General features: G+C 43.7%; 1 protein-coding gene across 1 annotated transcript in view; it reads left to right on the top strand.

Annotated features, from left to right (window-relative positions):
• Positions 1-25,824, top strand: part of LOC139158432 (contactin-3-like) — a 236,022-nt gene that overhangs the window by 45,409 nt on the left and 164,789 nt on the right. The window contains exon 2 of the mRNA XM_070735738.1: positions 4,203-4,327. Coding sequence (XP_070591839.1) covers positions 4,273-4,327 — 55 coding nt within the window. The 5' untranslated portion in view covers positions 4,203-4,272. The remainder of the gene's footprint in view (positions 1-4,202; positions 4,328-25,824) is intronic.

Here is a 25,824-nt window from a genome sequence, read left to right as displayed (position 1 = left end):
AGCCCTCTGGGTCCATCAGGCGTCTGGGGCGGAACATCTTAAATGGTTCCGCCTCCCTGCGGGGAAGGATTGGAGCCAGGAAGTCAAGCCGTAGTAGAAAATGGTCTGACCATGACAAAGGCAATGCCTCTAAGCCCCTTAGTCTCAGATCATTACTCAGTTGCTCAGAAAGGAATACCATGTCAGGTGCGTGCCCTCCCTCGTGAGTCGGACCCTGTACTACTTGAGTCAGGTCCATGGCTGTCATGGTGGCCGTGAACTCCTGTGCCAACCCAGAGGTTTCGCCGAGTGACGGCAGGTTGAAGTCCCCCAGGACAATAAGTCCGGGGAACTCCACCGCCAACCCGGCTACCTCCTCGAGTAGCACAGGCAGGGCTTTTGACACGTAGCTGGGAGGCAGGTACGTGAGAAATAAGCCCACCTGAACCCCTAAGTCCAACTTCATCAAGAGTGACTCGCAACCCGCAATTTCCGGAGCAATGAGTCTACGTAGGCAAAGGCTCTCCCTGGCTATAATAGCCACTCCTCCCCCCCTTCCCTGGGGTCGAGGTTGATGCCATATCTGAAACCCGGCTGGGCAAATTTCAGAGAGAGGAACACCTCCCTCTGGGCCCAGCCAGGTTTCAGTAATACATGCCAGGTCGGCCTCCTCATCCAGGATCAGATCCCGGATGAGGAGAGCTTTATTTACCACCGACCTGGCATTAAGCAGCAGCAGCCTGAGCCCAGGGCCAGAGTTACATTCATCAACAGTACCCAAGATTGGGCTCACGGAGCCAGAACAAGGGATCGTTATTAAGCAACGATCCCTCGTTCCCCTGGAACGGCTAACCCCGTGGCCCCCGCCATATCTGCCTCTCCCCAGCAACACTGGAATATTCCGACCCTCTGCCATCCCAGAGATCGGTGCCCCATCCCCTCCCGCCTCTCGAGCGTCAGGTGGGCCAAATCTGCCATTTATACTATTACCATTCATCTCATCCATACCGTAACCCCACCCACCCCAGCCATTCCAATCATACCAGCCATTCAACTCATGCACACAGATAGCTCTATCCCAGTCATCCATTTAAATTTAGAAACCCCCTAATAATAAAAATAGATTAAATTGATAGCAGTTTAAAAACTATAAATATATAAAATACAGTTCCCAATTAATTAATTAGTTAAATATTAAAACGGATAAAATGTAGAAAAATATAAAAATAGTTAAGAATATAATATATAAAAATATAAAAATATAGAAAAATATAGAAAAAAGAGTCAGTCAGCAGTTCTTAAATAGTCAGAAAGAGAAGGTGCCAAGGTCTAGGTAAATGGTTTGATATAATCGTCCACTTAGTAATTGTCCAGGTTTCTGGGGGAAAGGATCACCAAAATGCTGGCCCAGACCCCTGACCAGCAACCCCAGTCCAAGTCCATATGGCTTAGTTATTATTTCCCCCAACTTCCTTAACCTTATGTTCTTCTTTTCTCCTGTCGTTTGCTTCAGTCGCCTTCCAATGGCCGCTGTTCTTCCTGGGTGACTTCTCCCCTCACAATAGTCTTTCCGGCTCCAGACCTGCGCCATGGCCTCCGTTTTAATAGTCCCCCCGACGACGGATGCCCCCACCATTTGGCGCCACAACGTCCCGGGAACAGATTTAGTACTGAAGGTCCAGTCTTGTTCAGTCTTGGTGCTCAGTCTGCTCCGTCTCAGTCTCAGTCTGCTCGATAATATTTCCCAAATAAAAACCACCCGAAAGACATTCCAGGGCAACAGGGCATCAGGATCTTATTGAGGGGTGCTCTCTTCTGGTCTCCAAATCTCCCCATCCTTTCGAGCGCGGCATTTATGTTTATAAATATCAGGATTACTAAGTGTCTTATTCAATGGTGAATACCAGTAATAATGGTGAGTAAATGGTTGTTAAGGGAATGGGAAATGGTAATTTAGGGCTTTAAAGTGTTAAGGGATGGGTTGTGATACTGTCCATAGCCAAAAATGGTGTATTTACTTCCGCATCTCTACTTCACGGAAATTCAACTTTCACAGGCGGTCTCGGAACGCATCCCCCGCGAAAACTGAGGGAACACTGTATATTGCATTTGACATTAAAATTAATGTACAACCTAAACTCATCCATCCAGTCCCAGATGATGTGATTTCTTTCCATCTTTGAAATAAATAAATACTGTAATAATAAAATCCCCCCCTAACCATTTCCTCCTCTTACTGTCATTCTCTTATTGTGCCTCAGGAACGAGACCATCAGAATCACTGCCCTCATGCGGCTGGCATTGCTATTTCTGCTTTTGTATCAGAATCAATGAAGCATCATCATCGCCCAGTTGAAGGCACCTTTCATGTCCCCATTAATTGCCCAGCAAAGTGGTACTTATTTATCTATCTGCGATTAGTTGCTTTCAGGAGGTTACCACAGAGCTAGCATTGCATGCTGCTGTTGTTGAGGAGTGAAGAAGGTGAAAAAAAGGTTTTTTTTTAATTCTCTCTTGCCTATCTTGTCATCCCCACTGCTGGCTAACAGCAGTGCCCCACCTTCCCAATTTTTTCACCTCTGTTGCAGCCTTATTTCTGTGCTTTTAGAGAGCACTATCATCACCCTTAGAAGTATTCATGATTGACCTCTGTGCAAATGGCTTTCCCCATACATGCCCTTTCTTATAGCCCCTACAAAGTCACTTCTTACAAAATCAGACAATACAATTAGCATAAGAAAAAGTTAAATTAATGCATTCTTTAAGTTAAATTCATGCATTCTCAGCCTCATGTTGTGCATGTTTGTAAATAATATTACTTGGTAAATTGATATTTATTACCAAGTACAATAAAAGTCTAAATAATCTCATACCTTGGCCATGGTTTATTTTATTCCTCATTAGGATCTAGTCCCGATTCATAGTTTTATTTAAGCATCTGTATTTGTTTAGTGTCGTCCAAATCCATGTGATTGGTTTGTTTGTTCTTGAATTCTTTTTTTTATTGAAGCATTACTGCATCAAATTGTTATTTTTAGGTCTCATTATGTTTATAAACCGCCAAATGATTTTCTTTGTTTTCAGTGATATTCTTTTGTTTTAATTCCATTTCCTTATAAAATTAATCAGTTAACCCATTTTGCCTTCTTTTTCATCTCAGTTCAAAGTACAAGAAAGTGCAGTTTCAGATCATTCTAATTAACTAGGGCCCACTACTTTTTTTAGTTGCAGCTTAATTGAATCATACTGATTAAGTCCTAAATGATATTATTATGGTTCTTCAGACTGTGTCAGTTGTTTTTAATGGTCTTTTGTTTTAGATCATTCTCCTACAAAATTAGAGAAGATAATTAGCATTTCTTATAGTACACAAGCAATGAGTAAAATGTCAGATGAATTTTAACTACAGTATTCTTGTTGGTATGGCTACTCTTTTTAATTTTCTGAATTTTCCTCATGTGTTTGATATTGTTTCCTGGTCTGCATCAACAAACATAAGCTGCTTTATAGATTGTATTTTTTGTATCCTGTTTATCCTATTATATAGGTTATTTTGATACTTATATTGCCCACCTAGTAAGGTCCTCATGTTCATGTTGTTCATAGTACATGTTGAAAATACTGTAAATAGAGTATAGAAAACTGTTAACCTGTGTCCTTTGCTGTTCTCCACCAGTCCATTTCTTCTATAAAATCAATATTTTCTATTTGTCTGGTTTTTTTTATATATATTTCAGGCACTAATAGATAATCCTGTGTCCTTTCTTAAACTTGAATTTTGCACCTCTTGCAAATTGTTCTACTAAAGTGGTCTTTGGTACAGTTGTTGGCTTGCTTTTCCAGAGTTGTCTTCAGTTTTCCATAACTTCTCTGAAGGTCCAGCATTCTTTAATCACAAGCAGCATAGTTTACATACATGTTGTTTCAATTTCAAGTTGATTTTAAAATTCAACATAGGTTGGTAGGTCGGATTTCATAATCTGTACGCCAAGATAGAAAAGGCCTTAGGTCCTAGGGCTGTGGGACAGGATGAAATTGGGAAGAGAAGGTCCCACCAATCCTTTTGTAATCTAATAATCCCCTTTTGTAATCTAAATTTTCAGATCTTAACAGGGAATATTCTTCATCTACCTATAATATTTGATAGTACATTTAATATACATTTTTTCATTCTTTACTGTGACTCTGGCAAATAAAATATTTTTGTATTCATGTTTTAACAGATTAAGGATTTTGTGTGGACAAATAACGTGTACATTTGAGGCTGGACAACAACTAACCTTATAGTCAGAGATGTTATTCCCATGGAAACAGATGTTTCTGCTTTTCTCTGTTGGCTGCTTTGGAGGTAAGGATATATGCTAATCATGTTTTTCCAATGAAATTATTAGAATAATAAAACTAAGATCTACAGCCTAATAAAACGTGCATTGGAACAATAAATAGTAATGTGTTATTAATCTAAGTTAAACATTTTGATTTCAGAAGAATGTGAGCAGACGCGTGTAGTTCAGAGGCTCTTTAAAGCTCTTGTATCACTGAATGATGAAAATATGGCATCAGGATATGAATGTAAGAGAGGATGTTGTAATATAAACAGTGACTGATGTACATATACTTGTATATTCCCTTAAATCAGAGTAATCCTTGCAATAAGGTTACCATTGATCACTTAATGGCCAAATAACATTTTAATAAGCAATAAATATTTACTTACTTATTCACTTACATACATACATACATGCATATATATACAGTGATCCCTCGATTTTCACAGGTTGAAACTTCGCGAAACAGCTATACCACGGTTTTTCAAAAAATATTAATTAAACAAATACTCCACGTTTTTTTTTCTATACCACGGTTTTTCCCACCCGATGACATCATATGTCATCACCAAGAGTCACTTCTCTCTCTCTTTCTTTCCTGCAATTCTCTGCTTCAATCATTTTCTCATTTCTCTTTTTTCTCCCTTTTTCTATAATTTTTTTCTCTCTCTCTACCTTCCACTCTCCCCCTCTTGCTCTCTCTCTCTTTCTCCCTCTCTCTCTCCCTCTCTGTGAGAACGCCTGCCCCCACCTCTCCTGCAGCCCCCTCGCTGATAGCTGGGATGAAAGCGCTCTCAGCTAAGGGACTGTGAGAGGGGCGGGGCGGGCATTCTCAAAGCGCTCAGAGTGGCTACCGGCCGAATGAGGAGGATGAGAAGCCGTAGCCGCCAGCGCTGCTGCAGGAGGACCCGTGTCCCAAGAAAGCCGGTGAAAGGGGTGGATCGGGCGGGTGGGCGGTAGCGGTGAGGGGGCCAGAGGCGCTGGGGGGGCAGGGGCAGCCGACATTCAAAGCAATCTTTGCCGGCCTCCGCACTTTCGTCGCTCCCTGCCCTAATTTCAAGCCCGGCTCCTTGCGCTGCCTTGAAAAAGGGTGCCTGGGGGTAGTTTTTGGCTGTCCATAGCCAAAAATGGTGTTTTTACTTCCGCACCGCTACTTCGCAGAAAACCGACTTTCGCGGGAGGTCTTGGAACGTAACCCCCGCAAAAATCGAGGGAACACTGTATATATATATACATACATACATGCATTTATATATACAGTCATACTTCGTCTTACGAACCTAATTGGTTCCAGGGGGAGGTTCGTAAGACGAAACATTGTTTCCCATAGGAAACAATGTAAAGTCAATTAATCCATGCAACCAAAAAAAACCCCGCAAAAAAAGTCGCTGCTGCCCGGCTGTCACCTTTTAAAACAGCCTGGGGGCTTCCCAGCACCCCCCAACCCCGAACCCCAAACTTTTGCCGAACTTCTGGGTTTGGGGTTCGGGGGGGTGCTGGGAAGCCCCCCAGCCCGGCGGTCACCTTTTAAAACAGCCGTGCGGCTTCCCAGCTGTCTCCCGAAGCCGAACGCCAAACCCGAACTTCCACGTTCGGCGTTCGGAGACAGCTGGGAAGCCGCACGGCTGTTTTAAAAGGTCACCGCCGGGCTGGGGGGCTTCCCAGCACCCCCCGAACCCCAAACCCGGAAGTTCGGCAAAAGTTTGGGGTTCGGGGGGTGCTGGGAAGCCCCCCAGCCCGGCTGTGACTTTTTAAAACAGCCGCGCGGTTTCCCAGCTGTCTCCCGAAGCCGAATGCCAAACCCGAACTTCCGCGTTCGGCGTTCGGAGACAGCTGGGAAGCCGCGCGGCTGTTTTAAAAGGTCACCGCCGGGCTGGGGGGCTTCCCAGCAACCTCCCGAACCGAACCCGGGGTTCAGAAAAATTTTGCCTCTTCTTACGAACTTTTTCGAGTTATGAACCGGCGTTCGGGAGGCTGCTGGGAAGCCCCGCCGCCCGGCTGTCACCTTTTAAAACAGCCGCGCGGCTTCCCAGCTGTCTCCCGAACGCCGGTTTGTAACTCGAAAAAAGTTCGTAAGAGGCAAAAAATTTCTGAACCCCGGGTTCGTATCATGAGTTGTTCATAAGACGAGGGGTTCGTATCTTGAGGTACCACTGTATATATAAATCAAATTTGGAGACCACCCATCTCATGCTCAAATGGAGACAAATCCTTAATTCTCATATTTATCCCATGACTCAACTTACTTCATGATTTACCAATCTTATTTGAAGTATTTAATGCTAGTGCTATGAATTTAAATTAGTTAACTGTATCAATAAGGTTTTTTTGCATTTTCATAACTGCTTTAGACACACATAACCTCTTGAAAATGTATGTCTGAAATATGAACCACGGGTGTTCTTTCTATATCGAATTCTATTTTATATTGAAACTCAAATTTTAAGAAAATATACTTCCAAAACCTCTTCACTGATTTTACTGTGAAGTTTGAAAGTCCAAGAATCTTTATTTCACTTTTTTAATTGCAAATACATTAAAAGTACTCAAGTCTCTAATCATTTGAAAGCAACTTTCAGATAACTCAACTTTTCACAATTACTAATATATATCTATTATTCATCTGATAGAAGATTACTTTTAATATTGTACATAAGTAGTTTGATATGAGAGGATATCCTCATTGCTGGTTTTTATATTTCCATATATGGAAATTGAGACCTGCTAACAACTTACTTCCAATCAAAATATGCACTTCATTCCACTTTTTCCCATCATTCAATTTAACAATATTTTTAGCTGTAGTTCTTTGCTATTACTTACATTATTCCGGACAGTTTATTGTCATTAAATTTACTCTAACTTTATGTTTGACCTCACAAAAATGTTAAGATCTTAAAATGAATCATGTAAAGGAATAATTTAAATAAATTCCCTATCAAATCTGAAGAAAACCTTCCTCTTGAGGCTAATTATCTTGTATATTTACCAGTAGGTTTTACTCATTCCAACCATCAGTTGCTCTTTCCTGTCATTTTTTTTATCCCAAAAGAAGGACAAAGCTCTGATAATAATTTTGAATATCTTGAAAGTCCTGAAATTTTTGGAGATCGAACTATAAGAGCAAAACTGACTTTGAAAAGCAGCTGACTGTTTAGAAGCTGAAAGACATGGTTGTAATGCAGCTTTGATTTTTAAATATATATTCTTGATGGGTTGAGTACACACTAAAAAAGGGTAGAGTCAACTATTAGAATCTAGATTTGAAACAGATCTTCCCTGTCACAGTGCTGACCCTCTTGAATGGTATCCTATCAGGGATCCATATGACAAGCACTATGATGGTGTTTGGATTCTAAGGTTCTTCTCCGAGACTTAGGGAGAGAGGCAAGAGTGATTTTTGAACCCCTATTGTTGTTTTGCAGAGGAGAAGGGCTTTCATTGATGATTTTTCTCTTTTGCCTTATTGCTTTCCATTGTATCAAGGGGAGAGTCCAGAATGGGTTGCTTTAGTCCCATAGCTCTATGGACTGGGTTGAATTTACTGAGGATCTGCCTATCTGATGATGTTTCCTCAGTTGTTCAACTCAGTCCTCAGCTCTTGGATGCTTTTTTCTTTGCTCCGGTGAGCTTTGGGTTTAGTTGACATTTCCAACCTTTTCCTAGGACTTTTCCTGGATTTTTAATGGAATGATTAGAACATCCAGTGCCTTTGGATGTTCAAGCAGGCTGCAGCGTTTGCTACTTACCTTCTGGTTTTTTTGTCTTTGCCTTTGACGGGATCTCTGAGGAGCAGGGCAGTTTGAACATCTCCTGCCCTCCTTGTAGTTTTGGGCCAGCCTGCTGAGCAGTGCCTTATTTTATTGGCACCCAGCTGTTTTGCCCGCCATTCTAGTAGTTCCATCAGCTAGCCTGCGGCCTCCCTCCTTGCCCTGTGTGTGCAACAAGGCTCGTCTTTGTCTGCCATTTCTTTTTGACCATTGGCGGTTTATTTGAGTACACTGCTGAATTCAGATTGGCCCTTGTAATTTTGACAGGTGGTCTGGTCTCTGTTCCAGCACCAGGAATCCTTGTTGGCTTTTGATGAGGTGAAAGCTAACTGCTTAGATATGAACATTATTTTGGAGGCTCAACAGTCATCAGCTTGAATTTGGCACAAGCACCATTTTGTGAGCCATTTTGGAAGCCATTTTGTGGAGGGCAAGGATCAGGCTTTTGGGCCCAAGTCAATTGGATTCCTCTCAGCTTCTCGTATGCTACCAGTTACGACCTGGGCCTGGGCTTGGACACTGGATTGAGGCTTCACCATAGGTCGCCACATAGATTGCCCATTGTATTTGTTCTGTCTGGGTGCTCCCAGACTTCAACACCAACTGGAAAAAGCAGCCAGACACGCTGGTAAAAGCAAAAGCACTTTATAGTTTGAAAAATAAACACAGAGAAAAACCTATTCTTCCCAACAGGCAGGCTATGAGACTTCACAGCAGAGTCCTGATGGCCAGACAATACAGCAGACTTCTTGCTGGCACACCCACCACTGTAGAGAATAAGACCCACACCTTTCCCCACCAAGGTTTCAGTATTCAAAGTCACAAACCAGAATTCCAAGACGCCAAAGATCACAGTCAGGTCCCAGGACTCCCAAAGATAATACCCCACAAGCCAGGAAGGGTGGGTCTGCCTTTTCAGCCTTTCCAGAGAGCACCACACCCAAACCCAACTGTTGCCTCTTTAGTGCTGAAAGTACCTGGCTAATTGTCCCCTTCGTTGTGTTGCTCTTCTCTGCCGGAGATCAATTATTGCTTGTGCATTTTCATCTAAGGAATCCAGGCTGCTTGCTGGGGAGAGCTCCCTCTCGGGGGACTCTGGCTGTCCTCCCTCTCCCTCAGCCTGAGATTCCTCCTCCCCATCTGCCTGAACCTCCTGTTCCTCATCCTCCCCCTCTGAGCAGGAAGCCGGCAGAGGATCAGCCGTTCCCTGAGGGGCCTCAGACGGAATCACAACACCATCCCCCCGCGGAAGGCCCCTCCCCATCTGCCAGCGGAGAGGACGTGGTTTCTGGGGGAACTGGGCGTGAAAATCCCGAATAAGGTCGGGAGCGTCCAACAACGCCGCTTCCACCCAGGAACAATCATCAGGGTCCCCCTCCACCCATTGCACCTTGTACTGGAAGCAACCGTCCACCCAACGGGAATCCAAAATGTCATGTACCATAGCTTCAGGGATGTGGTCACGAACACACGGGGCAGGAAACACGGGAACATTGGGACGGAGCGGACAATCGGGAGGGACAGGGACTAACAGCGAACGGTGAAACACAGGGTGAACCTGCAAGTTGGCCGGCAGGGTGAGCCGGTAGGCCACCAGATTGATCACCCGTTCAACGGGAAAAGGACCCAGGAACCGGGGATCTAATTTGTGTCTGGGTAATTTGGAGGCTACATATTTCGTGGACAGCCACACCTGATCCCCCACCACCAAGGGGGGCACATCCCATCTGGAGGGGTCACCCACCCTCTTATAGTCCTCCTTGGCTTTATTCAGGTACCTCTTCACCATCTCGTGGACCGCCTGCAGCTCCGAGAGAAAGTCCTCAGCAGCAGGCACCGGGGAATCTTGGAGGGTCAAGGGAAAGAAGCGAGGATGGAAGCCATAATTGGCGAAAAAGGGCGGGAGCCGGGTTGAGGAGTGGCGGGAGTTGTTGAAAGCAAACTCCGCTACAGGGAGGAACCTGGACCAATCAGTCTGGCGATCCGCCACTACACACCTCAGGTATTGCTCCAGTATCCCTATGACCTTTTCTGTGCCTCCATCGGTCTGGGGGTGCTGCGTCGATGCGAGGCACACGGACACATTCAGGGCCGACATCAATTCCCGCCAAAACCGGGCTGTGAATTGTGTTCCCCTGTCAGAGACCACCCGATCCGGAAGCCCATGTAACCTAAACACGTGGCTGATAAACATTTGGGCCGTAAGTTGGGCAGTGGGCACCCTAGTGCAAGGTACAAAATGGACCATCTTGGTGAGCATGTCCATCACCACCATGACTACCGTGAAGCGAGCAGAGGAAGGCAAATGAGTTACAAAGTCAATGGACACGGCACCCCAGGGTCTCTCAGGCGTGGGCAAATGTTGCAGTAATCCTGGTGGGGCTCCAGTCACCCCCTTGGCCGTACGACACCGGACACAGGTGGCCACATAGGAACGCACATCATCTTGGATGCGTGGCCACCAGAATGTCCGAGAGACCAGCTCCAATGTTTTGAACAGGCCAAAATGCCCCGCCACTGGACAGTCATGACACTGGGTCATAATCAACCCTCTCACTGGGCCAGCGGGAACATACAGCTGCCCCCGGTACCGAAGCAGACCGTCTTGAAATGTCCAGGGGGAATTGGGTGTTAACTCCCGCACCCTCTGCGCTACAAACCCATCCTCCCGCTGCGCCTCCCGTAAACGGCGATGCAAGTCCACTGGGTCCTGAGTTGCAGCCAAAGCTGCAGGGGGTAGAATCGTCTGCAGAGGAGCCGGCTCCTTCGGGTGCGTGTACTCCGGCTTGCGCGACAAGGCGTCTGCTCGAGGGTTCTGGGCGTTGGGAGTGTACCTGATGCGGAAATTGAACCGCGCGAAAAAGGAGGACCAGCGGATCTGTCTCTGGTTCAATTTCCGAGCCGTCTGCAGATACTCGAGGTTCTGGTGGTCCGTCCGTACCTCGATTTGGTGACGGCCCCCCTCCAGGTAATGCCGCCAATGCTCAAAGGCGGCCTTCACCGCTAAGAGTTCCTTCTCCCAAATAGTATAATTCCTTTCCGAGGGAGACAATTTGCGGGAGAAGTAGGCACACGGAAACAGCATGTCACCGGGACGATGGGTTTGGAGGAGCACTGCACCAACCGCTACATCTGAGGCATCTGTTTCCAACACAAACGGCCGAGCGGGATCAGGATGGCGCAGAAGCGGTTCCGCCATGAACGCCGCTTTCAGGGCATCAAAAGCCCGCTGTACCGCCTCCCCCCAACCAAACGGGACTTGTTTTTGTAACAACCGAGTGAAGGGCGTGGTTAACGTGGCATACCCCGGAACAAAAGCCCGATAGTAGTTCGCAAACCCCAAAAGACGTTGTACGTCTTTCACCCGTCGTGGAGGTTGCCAAGACTGAAGTGCGGCCACTTTGCCCGGGTCCATGGAAATGCCACCTGGAGACAAAATGTGCCCAAGGAATTCTACGGTAGTCTGGAAGATTTGGCACTTCTCCAGCTTGGCATACAAATGCTGCTCCCGCAACCGGAGCAGGACCCAGCGCAAATGGTCCAAATGCAAGGCTTGGTTCGGGGAATACACTAAAATGTCATCAAGGTAAATCACCACGAAATGGTCCAACATGTCCCGGAACACGTCATTCATCAGATGTTGAAACACGGCCGGGGCGTTGGTGAGGCCAAATGGCATCACGGTGTATTCAAAGTGGCTGTAACGCGTGCCAAACGCTGTCTTCCATTCATCCCCAGCCCGCATCCGGACCAAATTGTACGCACTGCGCAAATCAAATTTGGTGAACACCGTTGCCGTCCGCAACCGGTCCATGAGTTCAGGGATCAAGGGCAAGGGGTACCTATTCTGCACCGTGATGACGTTAAGGCGCCGATAGTCACAGCAGAGGCGAAGATCGCCTGTTTTCTTTTTCACGAACAAAACAGGGGCAGACAAAGGGGACTTGGATGGCCGAATAAATCCCTTGGCCAAATTCTTTTCCACAAACTCCTTGAGGGCCACAAGCTCCGGCTCTGACATGGAGTACAAACGACCAGCCGGGAGCTTGGCGTCAGGGATCAGGTCGATGGCACAGTCGTACGTCCGATGCGGTGGTAGCCGATCCGCCTCCTTCTCGTTAAACACATCGGCGAACTCCTCGAGGGAACGAGGTAACTGGATCGCGGGAACTACTGGGCCGTGGGCTGCGCACACATGTCGGTGGTGGTCCACGCACTGCAAACTGGAGAATGTGACCAGGTTCTGGGACCACACCACATGCGGGTCATGCGCGCGCAGCCACGACAACCCCAGCACGAGGGGAAAATGAAGCCCCTTGGTAACATAAAACTGCAGGGCCTCCTCATGAGTTCCGATGCACATCCGCACCGGCAGGGTCTGGAAACGGATGGGACCAGCCAGCAATACCCGCCCATCGATGGTCTCCACAGTTAATGGCGGGATGACAGGACAAAGGGGCAAGGAATGGCGTTGGGCAAAGGCTTCGTCCAAGAAATTCGTCGTCACCCCCAAATCCACGAGGGCCAACGCTGGATAAGTCCGAGTCCGTTGCGCAATATGCAGAGTCACCGCAAGCGTCAGGTGTCGAAACGGTCCGGAGTCGGTAGCCGTGGAGTCAGGAGAAAGTGGGATCCCCGCCCGACCTAGTGTTGCCACCAAGCTGGGCCTCCCTCATTTCCCGATCGTTCCGGCGACGGAGTACGTCCAGACGAAGGCCCCGCCATCAGAGAGTTCATGACAGGGACGGGGACACAAGGGGTTGTCTCCTGGAACTGCACGGGGGATGCCATGGGAAGCACGGGAGAGCTGGAGGGTACGGGAACGACGGCAGCCACCGTGCTCCGCCTCTTGTGGGGACAAACGACAGCAAAATGTCCTGGGCCCCCGCATTAAAAACACAACCCTGCCGCCCGCCGACGCCCTCGTTCCTCTGGGGTCTGTCGGGGTCGTGCGTAACTCACGTCCATCGGCTCCCCGGCGGCAACACGATCCATCAGGCGTGGAGGCAGTGCTGGTGAAAAACGTCGGGGTGCAGGGACCGGAGCTGGGGTGCCTACGGTCGACAACCCCCACTGCGGAACAGGTGTCGGCGAGACGCCTGACGCACGGGGGTTGGACCGTCCCGCTCGACGGACTTCCCTGGCCACAGCCTGGCCTCTATGGCCAAGCAATGCCGCTCCAAAGCGTCCAAAGTGCCGGGCAGCACCTCATGCACTAGTTCATCTAACATAGTGTCCGATAGTCCGTCCTGAAAGGCCTCGATCAGGGCAGCCTCATTCCACTGGACTTGCCCGGCCAGAGACCGAAAGTCAGCCATGTAGTCCGCCAGGGGACGCGAACCCTGGCGCAGTTGCTTCAGCGCCCGCGTGGCCGTCTGCTCCTGCACCGGGTCCGCAAATTGGTGCCGCAGCAGGTCACAGAAAGCAGCATAGTTCTGAAGTAGCGGGTCATCCCGAGCCAGGTAAGGACCCACGACGCTGCAGGGCCAGCCAACAGGCTACACAGAAATGCCACCTTGTGGTCATCCCCTGGGAAGTGCATCATCTGGGCGTTGATAAAGTGCTGCACCTGGCTCTGAAACGCAGAAAACAGCCGCCGTTCCCCCCAGAACTTTTCCGGCATCGCCACAAAACATTTCCTTCTGGGCAAAGGTGCTGGAGGAGGTACCACAGGGGCCGCCTGGGGTGGGGCCGGCTGGGACAAAACCTCCACCTGGCGTTGTAACATCAGGACCGTCTGGGTCAACTGGGCAATGTCCCCTCGCAACTCTGCAAAGACAGCCTGCATGTCAGCTGCAGAAACGTCCATGGTGGCAGGCAAAAACAGGAAGCCAAAAAGCAAAAAATGCCCAACAAGGGACCAGCAGCAGAGAGCAAGAAAAATAAACAACCAAACCACCCCTCCAAAATGAGAACCAGGTGTCTGGTGGTTGGTGGAGTATTATACTGTTCTGTCTGGGTGCCCCCAGACTTCAACACCAACTGGAAAAAGCAGCCAGACACGCTGGTAAAAGCAAAAGCACTTTATAGTTTGAAAAATAAACACAGAGAAAAACCTGTTCTTCCCAACAGGCAGGCTATGAGACTTCACAGCAGAGTCCTGATGGCCAGACAATACAGCAGACTTCTTGCTGGCACACCCACCACTGTAGAGAATAAGACCCACACCTTCCCCCCCCAAGGTTTCAGTATTCAAAGTCACAAACCAGAATTCCAAGACACCAAAGATCACAGCCAGGTCCCAGGACTCCCAAAGATAATACTCCACAAGCCAGGAAGGGTGGGTCTGCCTTTTCAGCCTTTCCAGAGAGCACCACACCCAAACCCAGCTGTTGCCTCTTTAGTGCTGAAAGTACCTGGCTAATTGTTCCCTTCGTTGTGTTGCTCTTCTCTGCCGGAGATCGATTATTGCTTGTGCATTTTCATCTAAGGAATCCAGGCTGCTTGCTGGGGAGAGCTCCCTCTCGGGGGACTCTGGCTGTCCTCCCTCTCCCTCAGCCTGAGATTCCTCCTCCCCGTCTGCCTGAACCTCCTGTTCCTCATCCTCCCCCTCTGAGCAGGAAGCCGGCAGAGGATCAGCTGTTCCCTGAGGGGCCTCAGACGGAATCACAACAGTATTATCACAGTGGCCTCGGATAGTGACCATATTGCCGCTCAGTCCTTACTGATCCTTCTGCCGATCAATCTATTGCTGCATGGAGGAGGGGTTCCTGATTGTATTGTTAGCCATACTCCTAACTCTAATTTTACAGGAGGAGTGGGGGGGTGATTGCATAATCCTGCCTTCTACTAGCAGCCTGCACAGGGTATGCTTACAGGTTTAGGCCCTGTCTGCTTACCAGTTATTCCCTGTGGCTTTAGGAGAGAGATGAGGAGCTTTCTGAGTAGTTCAGTTCAGCAGGGCTCTGTCTGAGCCCTCTCTGATGTCTGTTTCTTAGGGGCCTCAGATAAGGTATTGTTTTTCAGAAGTGACAGGACTGCATCTGGTCCTTGGTGGACCAAACGCGCATGGCCAGAGAGGCTCCAATTGTGCCCCTGTTGCAAGCTCTTAGGAAAGATGATCTTGTGCCTGGACATTGTTCCTTGGGCCTGTTTCCACGCCAGACTTCCACAATGACTCCTACTGCCCTAGCAGTGCACTTGTCGCACCTTACCAAGGTTTGAATTCCCTGGAGGTTCTGTGTTCCTTCCATTGGTGGATATCAAGGGCTATCACAAAGGGTTGCTGTTTCCAGGATTCAGTATGACTGTTGGTGACTTACGATGCCACCCTCTTAGGATCCAGAGCCATTTCGGCTCCAGAACCCACATTAATCCTGCTTAATATTGTGCACACATTGGCTTTTTTCAACTGAAAGGTCAGCAGTAATGGTGGGGTGAGTTTCCATTCTTTCCCCAACTCCTGCCAATCTAGCATTTATAAGCATGCAAATGCTATAAATAGGTACCACTTTGGTGGGAAAGTAACATGTCCTATATACAGTACATTGGCATATAGTCATACCAGCCACATGTCCACAGAAGCATCTTTGGATTGCTTCCTTGGCTGGGAAATGAAGGGGGATCCCTCTCGTAGGGTTGGACAAAACTGGACAGATGAAAACTTTACCTTTTCTTTACATACATATTACACACTTACTGTAGTTAAAGTGTAGTACAGTATAGTAAAATCATTTATAATAAATCCTCTTATTTTTACATTTACTATCTTTTAATAATTGTTTAACACTGAAAAGCTTTGCAAATAAAATATGCAGCTACTTTGTTTTATCTTTAGTTGTTTCAGTCCTTTTTAAAATTAGAAATTACAAATGTTGACAAATTGTTATCTTCAGTGCAAAAATTGTTATTAGCTTTCTCAAAGCTTTAAATATCTTGCACATTATAGTTTCTAGCAATTTAAATAAGTTGTATTCTCTCATGCATTCTAGAAATGTAACTAGGAAGTTAATAAATTAACAATTTTATATACCACACCAGGTGTCATATTTAATAGATATTGTATCCGTGACTGAAATATTCTTTCTAAGCATATTGTATAAAACAGTCCTTTTTCCACAGCTTTTCAAATTATTGATTGGGTATCAAAGTAGCAATCATGCTTCAGACTTAGACCTGAATTAAAACAAGACAAATAGATAAGACAATTGTGATTCAAACTGAAGAATAACTATAAGATTGAAAATTGAGTGCAAAACACAATATACTTTGAGAGACAGTATATTATATAGTTTTTATGTTTGTCTAGTGATTCAGAACAGCCATGTTAAGCTTTTCATTACAAATTACCTTCTGTACTTTATTGATCCATATCATATACCGTATTTTTCAATGTATAAGATATACCTTTTTCCTCCCTAAAAGAGGCTGATAATTTGGGTGTGTCTTATACTCTGAATGTAGATCCACCCCCAGCCCTAACTAGCTGCTAACGATCTTCCCAGCTCTTATCTTGCAGGCTCTTTTATTGTTTCTCTCTGTGAAGAATGTTTTCCAAGCCCTAAGTCATTGCAGGTTTTTTTTCATTGTTCTAACTTGCTCTGAGTAAGTTTCTTTCCAGCCCTAACCAGGTGCTAACAATGTTCCCAGCTTTTACTGGCTTGCAAGCTCTTTTATTGTTACTCTTTGCCGAGAATGTATTCCAAACCCTGTCTTTGTAGGGTTTTTTTTTTCATTGCTTTACTTGTTACAGATATTTCTTTCCAGCCCTAACCAGGTGCTATAAATGTTCCCAGCTCTTACCGGCTTTCAAACTCTTTCATTGTTACTCTCTCAGAATAATTTTTTAAGCCCTTAACCAGGGAATAAAATAATGTGCTGAAACTGACCAGACTAATCTGGTAAGCAGATTCTTTTCCCTATTTTCCTCCCCAAAAACTAAGGTGTGTTTTATATTCTGGTGCATCTTATACTCCAAAAATTACAGTAATTCATTTGTTTTCTACTTGTTTAGTTATTAAAACGTATAAGGTTAGTTAAAAAGACATGGTCTAACATATTTTGTAATCTAAAAGACATTCCAGAAGATTGCTCAAATGCTACCGGACAATGCTACCAGTAGATATTATGATTTACTGTACATAAAACACATTTACAATATTCTTGCCATTCAAGTATGGAAGATCATTAATAATAATGAGAAATACTGGCAATCAAACTTCCTACAAACTGTGCAGTCTAAGCAGTTTTCTTAGGATTGATATAAGGGTTGTCGTTTAGGCACAGTAATATGTTTAGACTACAATTTTTTATTAGATATTAATTTTGTTTTTAATCATTAGGCACTCTTTTTTATGTAAATGCCAGCAGTGTATGAATGTCCATCTTGTAATAAATCTTATTTTAGTTTACAACAACATGCAAATTATTTATAATTATTTATAATATAATTCAACTTTTCTAAGTTAAAACCTACATATTCAAGTCAATCAATCCCTTTTAACTATTAAAACGTCAGCCAGTTTCATCTTTGTCGCTATCATTCTTGTATTCTCTCAACTTTAAATCCATATCCAAAACAGTTTTATTTTCATTTATAGCCTATTCTATCTCTTCTTTTAAGCCCATTTTTATTGTATCAGACAGTCTAGAGAAAATGTTCTCTGTACATGGTTGTTAAATATTCTTGAATTCTTCTACTTTTCTCTACTGTATTCTGTAATATTTAATTCCTTCTGGTTTCCTTTAGTAGTCAACCTTCAAAATCTCCTCTCATCATGTTTTTCTCCATCCATTTTGCCAGAATATATTTCTTACATTTAAACTCAAAATCTTCATATATTTTAATACATTTTAAAACAAACTATATTTTTACAAGTATTTCAAAATATTACCTCCAGTCCATCTGTTCCTTAGTCCATTTAAAAGCTTTCCAAAATCAACATTCAAATCACCCTTTTGCTGCTTATTATGCTCCAAAAAAAAGCTTTTCTTTCATTTTTAAACTTGCATAAAGTTTATTTCATTGAGTTAAAGGTTAATTCCCCAGTATAATGAAACTAGTCTTTCTTAATATCCAAGAGGCAATTTACAAGTCATTTCCAGTGAAGGTGATTCAAAGAGGAAGTTGGCATATCCAGCATCCTTTTAAAGACTCTGAAAAGTAGCCTGGAGGGATGATACTCTCAGGTCCAAGAACTCTAAAATCCACCATAGACAGCTACTTCATAGTCTCTTTACACGGAGCATCTGTAGAGAGAACTCTGGTCAATCCCAAATAATCCCCAACGTCAGGGATCTGATTCATTCATCAGCTGTGGTCGTTGCTGTCCCTAAAAGTGTTGTTTCAATCCACTATTGTTTCTCTGCAAGTGCCTCAAACATGGTTATAATTAATTCAGTTAAACATGTTATTTAAACATTTTGTAGATTACATTGTTTCTTTCATCCATCTGTATTTTGTCTTTGGTTTCAGGATAATTCCTGGTGTGTGGCTGTGGGTTTGTGGTCTATTGTTATCCCTAGGGGTTGGAAAATTCTGGCTGTTTGAAAGAAACAATGTAATTTACAAAATAAACTATAACCATTGCAACCATTTCTACAAGACACAAACATCACATGAATTAAAAACCAGGATCCACAAATACCATATAGCAGTCAGGACACAATCCCAAATACTTAATCTCTATCCACAACAGCACCAGTTCAATTGGAACAAAACAAAAATAATCACCCACCATGCTCATAAATTCATTGAAGCTTGGTACTTCACAAACAATTTCATCAACAGACACATTAATCTAAAACTGCCTATGAACCCCTCAGAATCCAAATCAACTGCATAGCCAGAGATGACCTCAAGCAACTCATGTAATTCCCCTACCAGAAGTTAACCTCCCTGTGACCCTCACCTGATCCTTCTTATCACAGGACCTGTCAGAAGACTGACTGATGACTCAAAACTGATCCACCACAAGCTACAGATACACTATTGTATCTATCTGTCTGTCTGTCTGTCTATCATCTATCTATCTATCTATCTATCTATCTATCTATCTATCTATCTATCTATCTATCTATCATCTATCATCTATAGCTACAGATACTGTGTACAGTTCTGGTCACCTCACCTCAAGAAGGATATACAGTGATCCCTCGATTATCGCGAGGGTTACGTTCCAAGACCTCTCGCGATAATCGATATTCCGCAGTATAGTGGTGCGGAAGTAAAAACACCATCTGCGCATGCGCGCCTTTTTCCCATGGCCGCGCATGCGCAGATGGTGGAGGCGGGGAGCGACGAAAGTGCGGAAGCCGACAGATAGCTTTGAATGCTGGCTGCCCCTGCCCCCCCAGCGCCTTCGGTGCCCTCGCCGCTGCCGCCCGCTCGCCGCTCGCCTGCCCGATCCACCCCTCTCACCGGCTAAGTAATGTAATTTCCATCCCTTCCTTTTTAGCCTTTTAAATGCATCTCCCTTGTCGCCCAATAATAGCTCGTTCCGGGGTTTGTTTTTTTGACCATCCAACGCGTGTTTTCCCATTCTTGGTGAAATTTATGTGAGAAATGCAAACCTGGCGGACCCCACGGCCAAGCGATGGGGCGGGAGGGGGGCAAAAAAAGAGGGGGAACTGGGGGTTCCAACGAAGGGGGGGCACCGCAAATTTCGTGTGCGGGTCCCGGGGAGGGCTTGTGTGTGTGTGGGGGGGAGCAGTTTCTCTCAGGCGAAATCAATCTTTCTCCCCTTTGGAAATGGATGGCGTTGTAATTTTTAAATTACTAAAGTGACTCTTGGTGATGACGTATGACGTCATCGGGTGGGAAAAACCGTGGTATAGCAAAAAAAAAATGCGGACGTATTTTTAATTTATTATTTTTTGAAAAACCGTGGTGTAGCGTTTCACGAAGATCGAGATCGCGAAAATCGACGGATCACTGTAATGGAACTGGAAAAGGTGCAAAAAAGGGCAACAAGTATGAAATGGAGCACCTCCCTTATGAAACCAGATTGCAACACCTTGGTCTCTTCAGCCTTAAAAGACGGTGTTTAAGGGGTGACTTGATGAAGTGTATAAAATCATGCATGGGATAGAAAAGGTGGATAGAGAAAAATTCTTTTCTCTATCCACCTTTTCTATCCCATGCATGATTTTATATTATTTTCTCTATCACACAATACTAGTATGAGGGGGCACTCCCTAAAGCTCATAGGTAAGACAAATAAAGGGAAATATTTCTTTACCCAGAGGGTCATTTGTTTATGGAATTCACTTCCAGAAGAGGCTGTGACAGCTGCCAGCTTTGATAGCTTCAAGGCAGGATTAGACAGATTCATGGATGCTAAGTGTATCAGTGGTTATTGAAACGGATACGCATGTGCCGCCTCTATTTTAGTTGAGGCAGGCAGGATTCCCTTGAGTACCATTTGTTGGGGTTCAAGGGAAAGGGAGGGTTTTGCCTTCTATTTCTGCTCAAGATCCCCATGTGCAATTGGTGGGCCACTGTGTGACACAGAATGCTGGACTCGATGGGCTTTGGCCTGATTCAGCATGGCTCTTCTTATGTTCTTATGTTCTATTGCATAATTTCTCTCTCCCCAGGAAGTTCTCTAGGGATGAGTTCCAGCACAAATCCGAAATCTTGGAAGACTAAACTTCTGGTCCTGGTCTCTGACTTGGATTGGACCCTGGAACAATTTCCTGGGTCACCTATATTTTTCTTAATTAATAAGAATTTTATCCAGATATATGAGCCACAATTTAGGGTATTATCCTTTCCAAGAACCATTATTTCTAGAAGCATATTTTTATCTTGTGATCAAGATTTTATGGTTTCTACTTTATCTACTTTATGATCATCATCATCATCATCAGCAGCAGCAGCAGCAGCATCATCATCATATGTTTAAGATGATAGCTCAAAGCTAAGAAATAATTAATTTTGGTTGATTTATCTGATGATAATAAGACCCTATTTTAGTAATGGTGCAGGCGGAGCAGTGAGTGCCAAAAAGGGAGACCTTCACGTGCTGTGCCATGACCATGAAGAGTTGTCTAGGGGCATGTACACACCGTACTTTCGGTCTCCAGCGTGGACATGTGCCCAATTACTCTGCACATCCGCCAGCTAGCTGGTACATGCTGATGCCAGAAAACGGAAGACCATCTCTTCTGGTTTCTGGCACTACCGCTCGCACAAAGGCAAGCTGATTGTGTCATGTGAATATGTGCCAGAAACCTGGAAGAGGAAATGGTGATGCTGTGGGTGCCAGGCAACATGGCTCCACGTTCCACTTTGGACACACTTGTCTTAGGTTTGCTATCATGGCCCTATTTTGTTTGAAATTGTTTTTGCTTACTCTTATGATATTGCTTCTTTAATAAATCTGCTCTTATAAAAACGTACACAAATTTCTTTTTAGGGTCTGCTGTGTTGAACTTTGAATGTAATAATTTAAAATCTTGAATTAAAAAAATATGTAATTTAATTATTATTAATAATAATAATAATAATAATAATAATAATAATAATAATAATAATAATTTATTGGATTTGTATGCTGCCCCTCTCCGTAGACTCGGGGCAGCTAACAACAATTACATAAACTTTGTCTTTTCCAACTAAGAAAAACAAAATACAGATTAATATATTGTTAATCTGTATTTTGGTGTTATGTCTGCATATGAAACCAATATATATTCTTACAGTGAATTATCATAATTGGTTTAGTAATTGTGTGAAAGTATGATTTGAATGATATATTATTTTAAGTGTTTATAGTATGAGTCTGAATCTTTTCATAACAATCTTTTCCAGTTTTCTGATTAGATGAGGCTCAGGTGCTACCAAAACTGTGGCACCAATAAATGCCCACTAATAATATTATGCAGAACCAATTCAAGTGTGAAGCTGGCAATATTTCAATAGTAAGGTTTTTTTTAATTACTGAATTGATAAATATGCCAAAATAACAAACTTCATTTGTTCCAATGTGAATCTCTCTTTGTGTTTGTTCAGTGTATCAATGCCTTACAAATTTCTTTATATTTGTTCTGTATTAGAGTCCCTTGGTTAGTTAAGAAAAAAAAAGGCAAAACTTCATGTCAATTTTTTAAACCAAGCTCATTAGAAAAACGTTTTGGTTTGTTCCTCATGTATATGTAGCATGTCATTGACTTGGTCAATAATGTGAGAGGTTTTTTGATAATGGTAAAGAATGGCTTTCCTATAAAGTAATTTTAATGTCTCATGAATTTAGCAAGTTTTTCTTCATGTTAGAAAACTGTTGCAAACAAGAATAATAAAAAGTTAAAGTAAAGCCTGGCTCCTAATGATTTAAGGAACATATCCATTATGAGTGTGCAAAATTTAAAGTGAGTTAGTCTGACTATGCTTCTGACTTAAAAACATCTGGAACTTGAAAAGGCACTCTTTTAAATTCAGAAAATATGTTTTGACCTTGAAATGGGATTACAGTTTCTTTTGAATTCAAGGTAGTGTTTTCAGAAGGAACTATTTCAGCTTTGGAACATTTTGCATACTGTTAATATCCATATAGTTGTCATGGTAACAATATGTATTTGCTTTGCTTTGCTAGTGTTCAGTATGATGATTTTCCTTCCCAATCTACTTTATGAAGTTATACCCTCTCACCTATAGCATATATTGATCAGATCAGTTCTGCTTAGGTTTTTAAGATCAGTTAAGGTTGATTAAGTATAATCACCCACCTGGAACAAACATCATACCATTTTCTGCTATCTGAATAATATATGTAGTAATACCTACCATAGATTTGTTGAAAATAAGTTCAAGGCCTCCATGTTTTACTCAACAAAATTATTTTGTTTTATAATGTAGAAATGGCCTGTTTAAAGCAGAGTTAGAAACATTTTATATGTAGGTGTTCTATGAAGCCTTTATATCTTCATATAAGAAATCCATTAAATTATAATTTGTTATTTTTTGATGAAAATAGGAGTAGGCAAAGTTGGCTCTTCTATGACATATGGACTTCCAACTATCATGTGAGAATAATACCTTGAAAATTTTCAAAATAAATTGTGTCTTAATTTATTCATAATTTGTTATTTAGGCCTTTGCCGAGTCTACGGAGAGGGGCGGCATACAAATCCAATAAATAATATTGGATTATTAATATTATTATTATTATTATTATTATTATTATTATTATTATTATTACTATTATTATTATTATTATTTGCACGAAGTGAATTATAAATAGCTTTACAAGGCTGTAGTGTTTGTAATATTTATATGCTGCCCATCTCACTATCTAGAGCAGCGTCCTCCAACGTTTGGGGCATCAGGGATTTGTTCTATGGAAAGACATGGGTGTAGATTCACGCATTGCCTACATTTCACTCATGGGACTTTGCTTGTTTACACAGACCAGTTTCTGGCATGCCATGAACTGGGAATTAGGGACCCCTGATGTAGAATGATTCTGGACAGGTTAAAATGCAATATACTGATACAGTGGCACCTCAAGATACGAACCCCTCGTCTTACGAACAACTCGTGATACGAACCCGGGGTTCAGAAAAATTTTGCCTCTTCTTACGAACTTTTTTCGAGTTACGAACCGGCGTTCGGAGACTGCTGGGAAGCCGCGCAGCTGTTTTAAAAGGTGACAGCCGGGCAGCGGGGCTTCCCAGAAGCCTCCCAAATGCCGGTTCGTAACTCGAACAAAGTTCGTAAGAAGAGGCAAAATTTTTCTGAACCCCGGGTTCGGTTTGGGAGGTTGCTGGGAAGCTCCCCAGCCTGGCTGCGACCTTTTAAAACAGCCGCGCGGCTTCCCAGCTGTCTCCCGAAGCCGAACGCGGAAGTTCGGCTTTGGCGTTCGGCTTCAGGAGACAGCTGGGAAGCCGGGCGGCTGTTTTAAAAGGTCGCAGCCGGCCTGGGGGGCTTCCCAGCACCCCCCCGAACCCAGGTTCGGGGTTCGGGGGGTGCTGGGAAGCCCCCCAGGCCGGCTGCGACCTTTTAAAACAGCCGCGCGGCTTCCCAGCTGTCTCCCAAAGCCGAACGCGGAAGGAAACAATAGGAAACAATGTAAAGTCAATTAATCCGTGCAACCAAAAAACCCCCCGCAAAAAAACGGCTTTCGGCGACTGCTGGGAAGCCGGGCGGCTGTTTTAAATGGTCGCAGCCGGCCTGGGGGGCTTCTCAGCACCCCCCCGAACCTGGGTTCGGGGTTCGGGGGGTGCTGGGAAGCCCCCAAGGCCGGCTGTCACCTTTTAAAACAGCCACGCGGCTTCCCAGCAGTCGCCGAAAGCCGTTTTTTTGTGGGGGGTTTTTTGGTTGCACGGATTAATTGACTTTACATTGTTTCCTATGGGAAACAATGTTTCGTCTTACGAACCTTTCGTCTTACGAACCTCCTTGCACCAATTAAGTTCGTATCATGAGGTATTACTGTATTAAAATACTGATATTAATCAGCATATTGTAATGCAGTATATTGATTAAACTCTACTGGTGGTCATACAGTATGGACTTAGTAATTCTTAAAATATGTTTTTTGTAATACTGTTGCACTGGCTAACAAACATACCGGTGAAACTCAAAAAATTAGAATATTGTGCAAACGTTCATTTATTTCAGTAATGTAACTTAAAAGGTGAAACTTAATATATGAGAGATACTCCTAACATGCAAGGTAAGATACAGTAGTTTAACCTGTGATTTGTCATAATTGTGATGATTATGGGGTCTAGCTCATGAAAACTCCAAATCCCCCATCTCAAAAAATTAGAATATTACATATGATCAATAAAACAAGGATTGTACACAGAACAATATTGGACTTCTGAAAAATATAAGCATGCATATGCACTCAATACTTGGTTGGGCCCCTTTTGCAGCAATTACTGCCTCAATGCGGCATGGCTTGGAAGCTATCAGCCTATGGCACTGCTGAGTTGTTATGGAAGATCAGGATGCTTCAATAGTGGCCTTCTGCTTTTCTGCATTGTTCAGTGTCATGTCTCTCATCTTTCTATTGGCAATTCCCCATAGACTCTCTATGTGATGAGTTGCTGGTCAATCAAGGACAGTAATCCCGCATTGCTGAAATAAATAAATGCACAATATTCTAATATTTTGAGTTTCACCTCTAGGTTTTCTTGCATTTTAAATTTGCCTTTTTCAAAAGTATTGCTAATAATTTTCAATAAGCCCAAACCTTCAAAAATAGTCTCCCTTTTAGAAAGCAGGACTGGCAGGAAAGCGGTCAGGACATTGAATGTAAAAATTCCAGTTTCAGCTCTTCTCAAGCCTCCATGAACAAAGCAGATATTTAAGGCCAAATTTGGAAAGTGCTGAGAATGTATCTTTCCCATATCCATTCCAATTCTAATATTTTTCTAATACTTTTTTCCTCTGTAAATGTTTCTTTTGCTTTCATTCAGAATACAGTGCTCTTTTTTGCATCTATCGTCACATATTATTTTGGTGCTTTAATTTTTATGATATTAACTGGACAGATCATTGTCTCTAATACAATCAGTTTTTACTTTGAAGTTCTTTGTTATGCTAACTATAAGCCATGTTTTCAGGTTCATAGGGCAAACCCATTTTATCAGAGTGATCTTCTGACTCAGTTGCTTATTGATTATTGGAAGAAGTAAACCAAGGCAGATCCAGAGCTAGATTTGACTATCACTAAAAGGTCGTATGAAGCAAATTAAAAAACGTAGGAGTAGTTTAGAGGCAATAATTAAAAACAAAAAACAAATCACTGACAACGTACAATATTAGTTGTATGTATGTATGTATGTATGTATGTATG

The sequence above is a fragment of the Erythrolamprus reginae genome, chromosome 2 (genome assembly GCF_031021105.1).
Source record: "Erythrolamprus reginae isolate rEryReg1 chromosome 2, rEryReg1.hap1, whole genome shotgun sequence".
In the NCBI taxonomy this organism is placed as follows: domain Eukaryota; kingdom Metazoa; phylum Chordata; class Lepidosauria; order Squamata; family Dipsadidae; genus Erythrolamprus; species Erythrolamprus reginae.
Note: the sequence above shows the minus strand (reverse complement) of the source record. Positions and strands in the feature narration are given on the sequence as shown.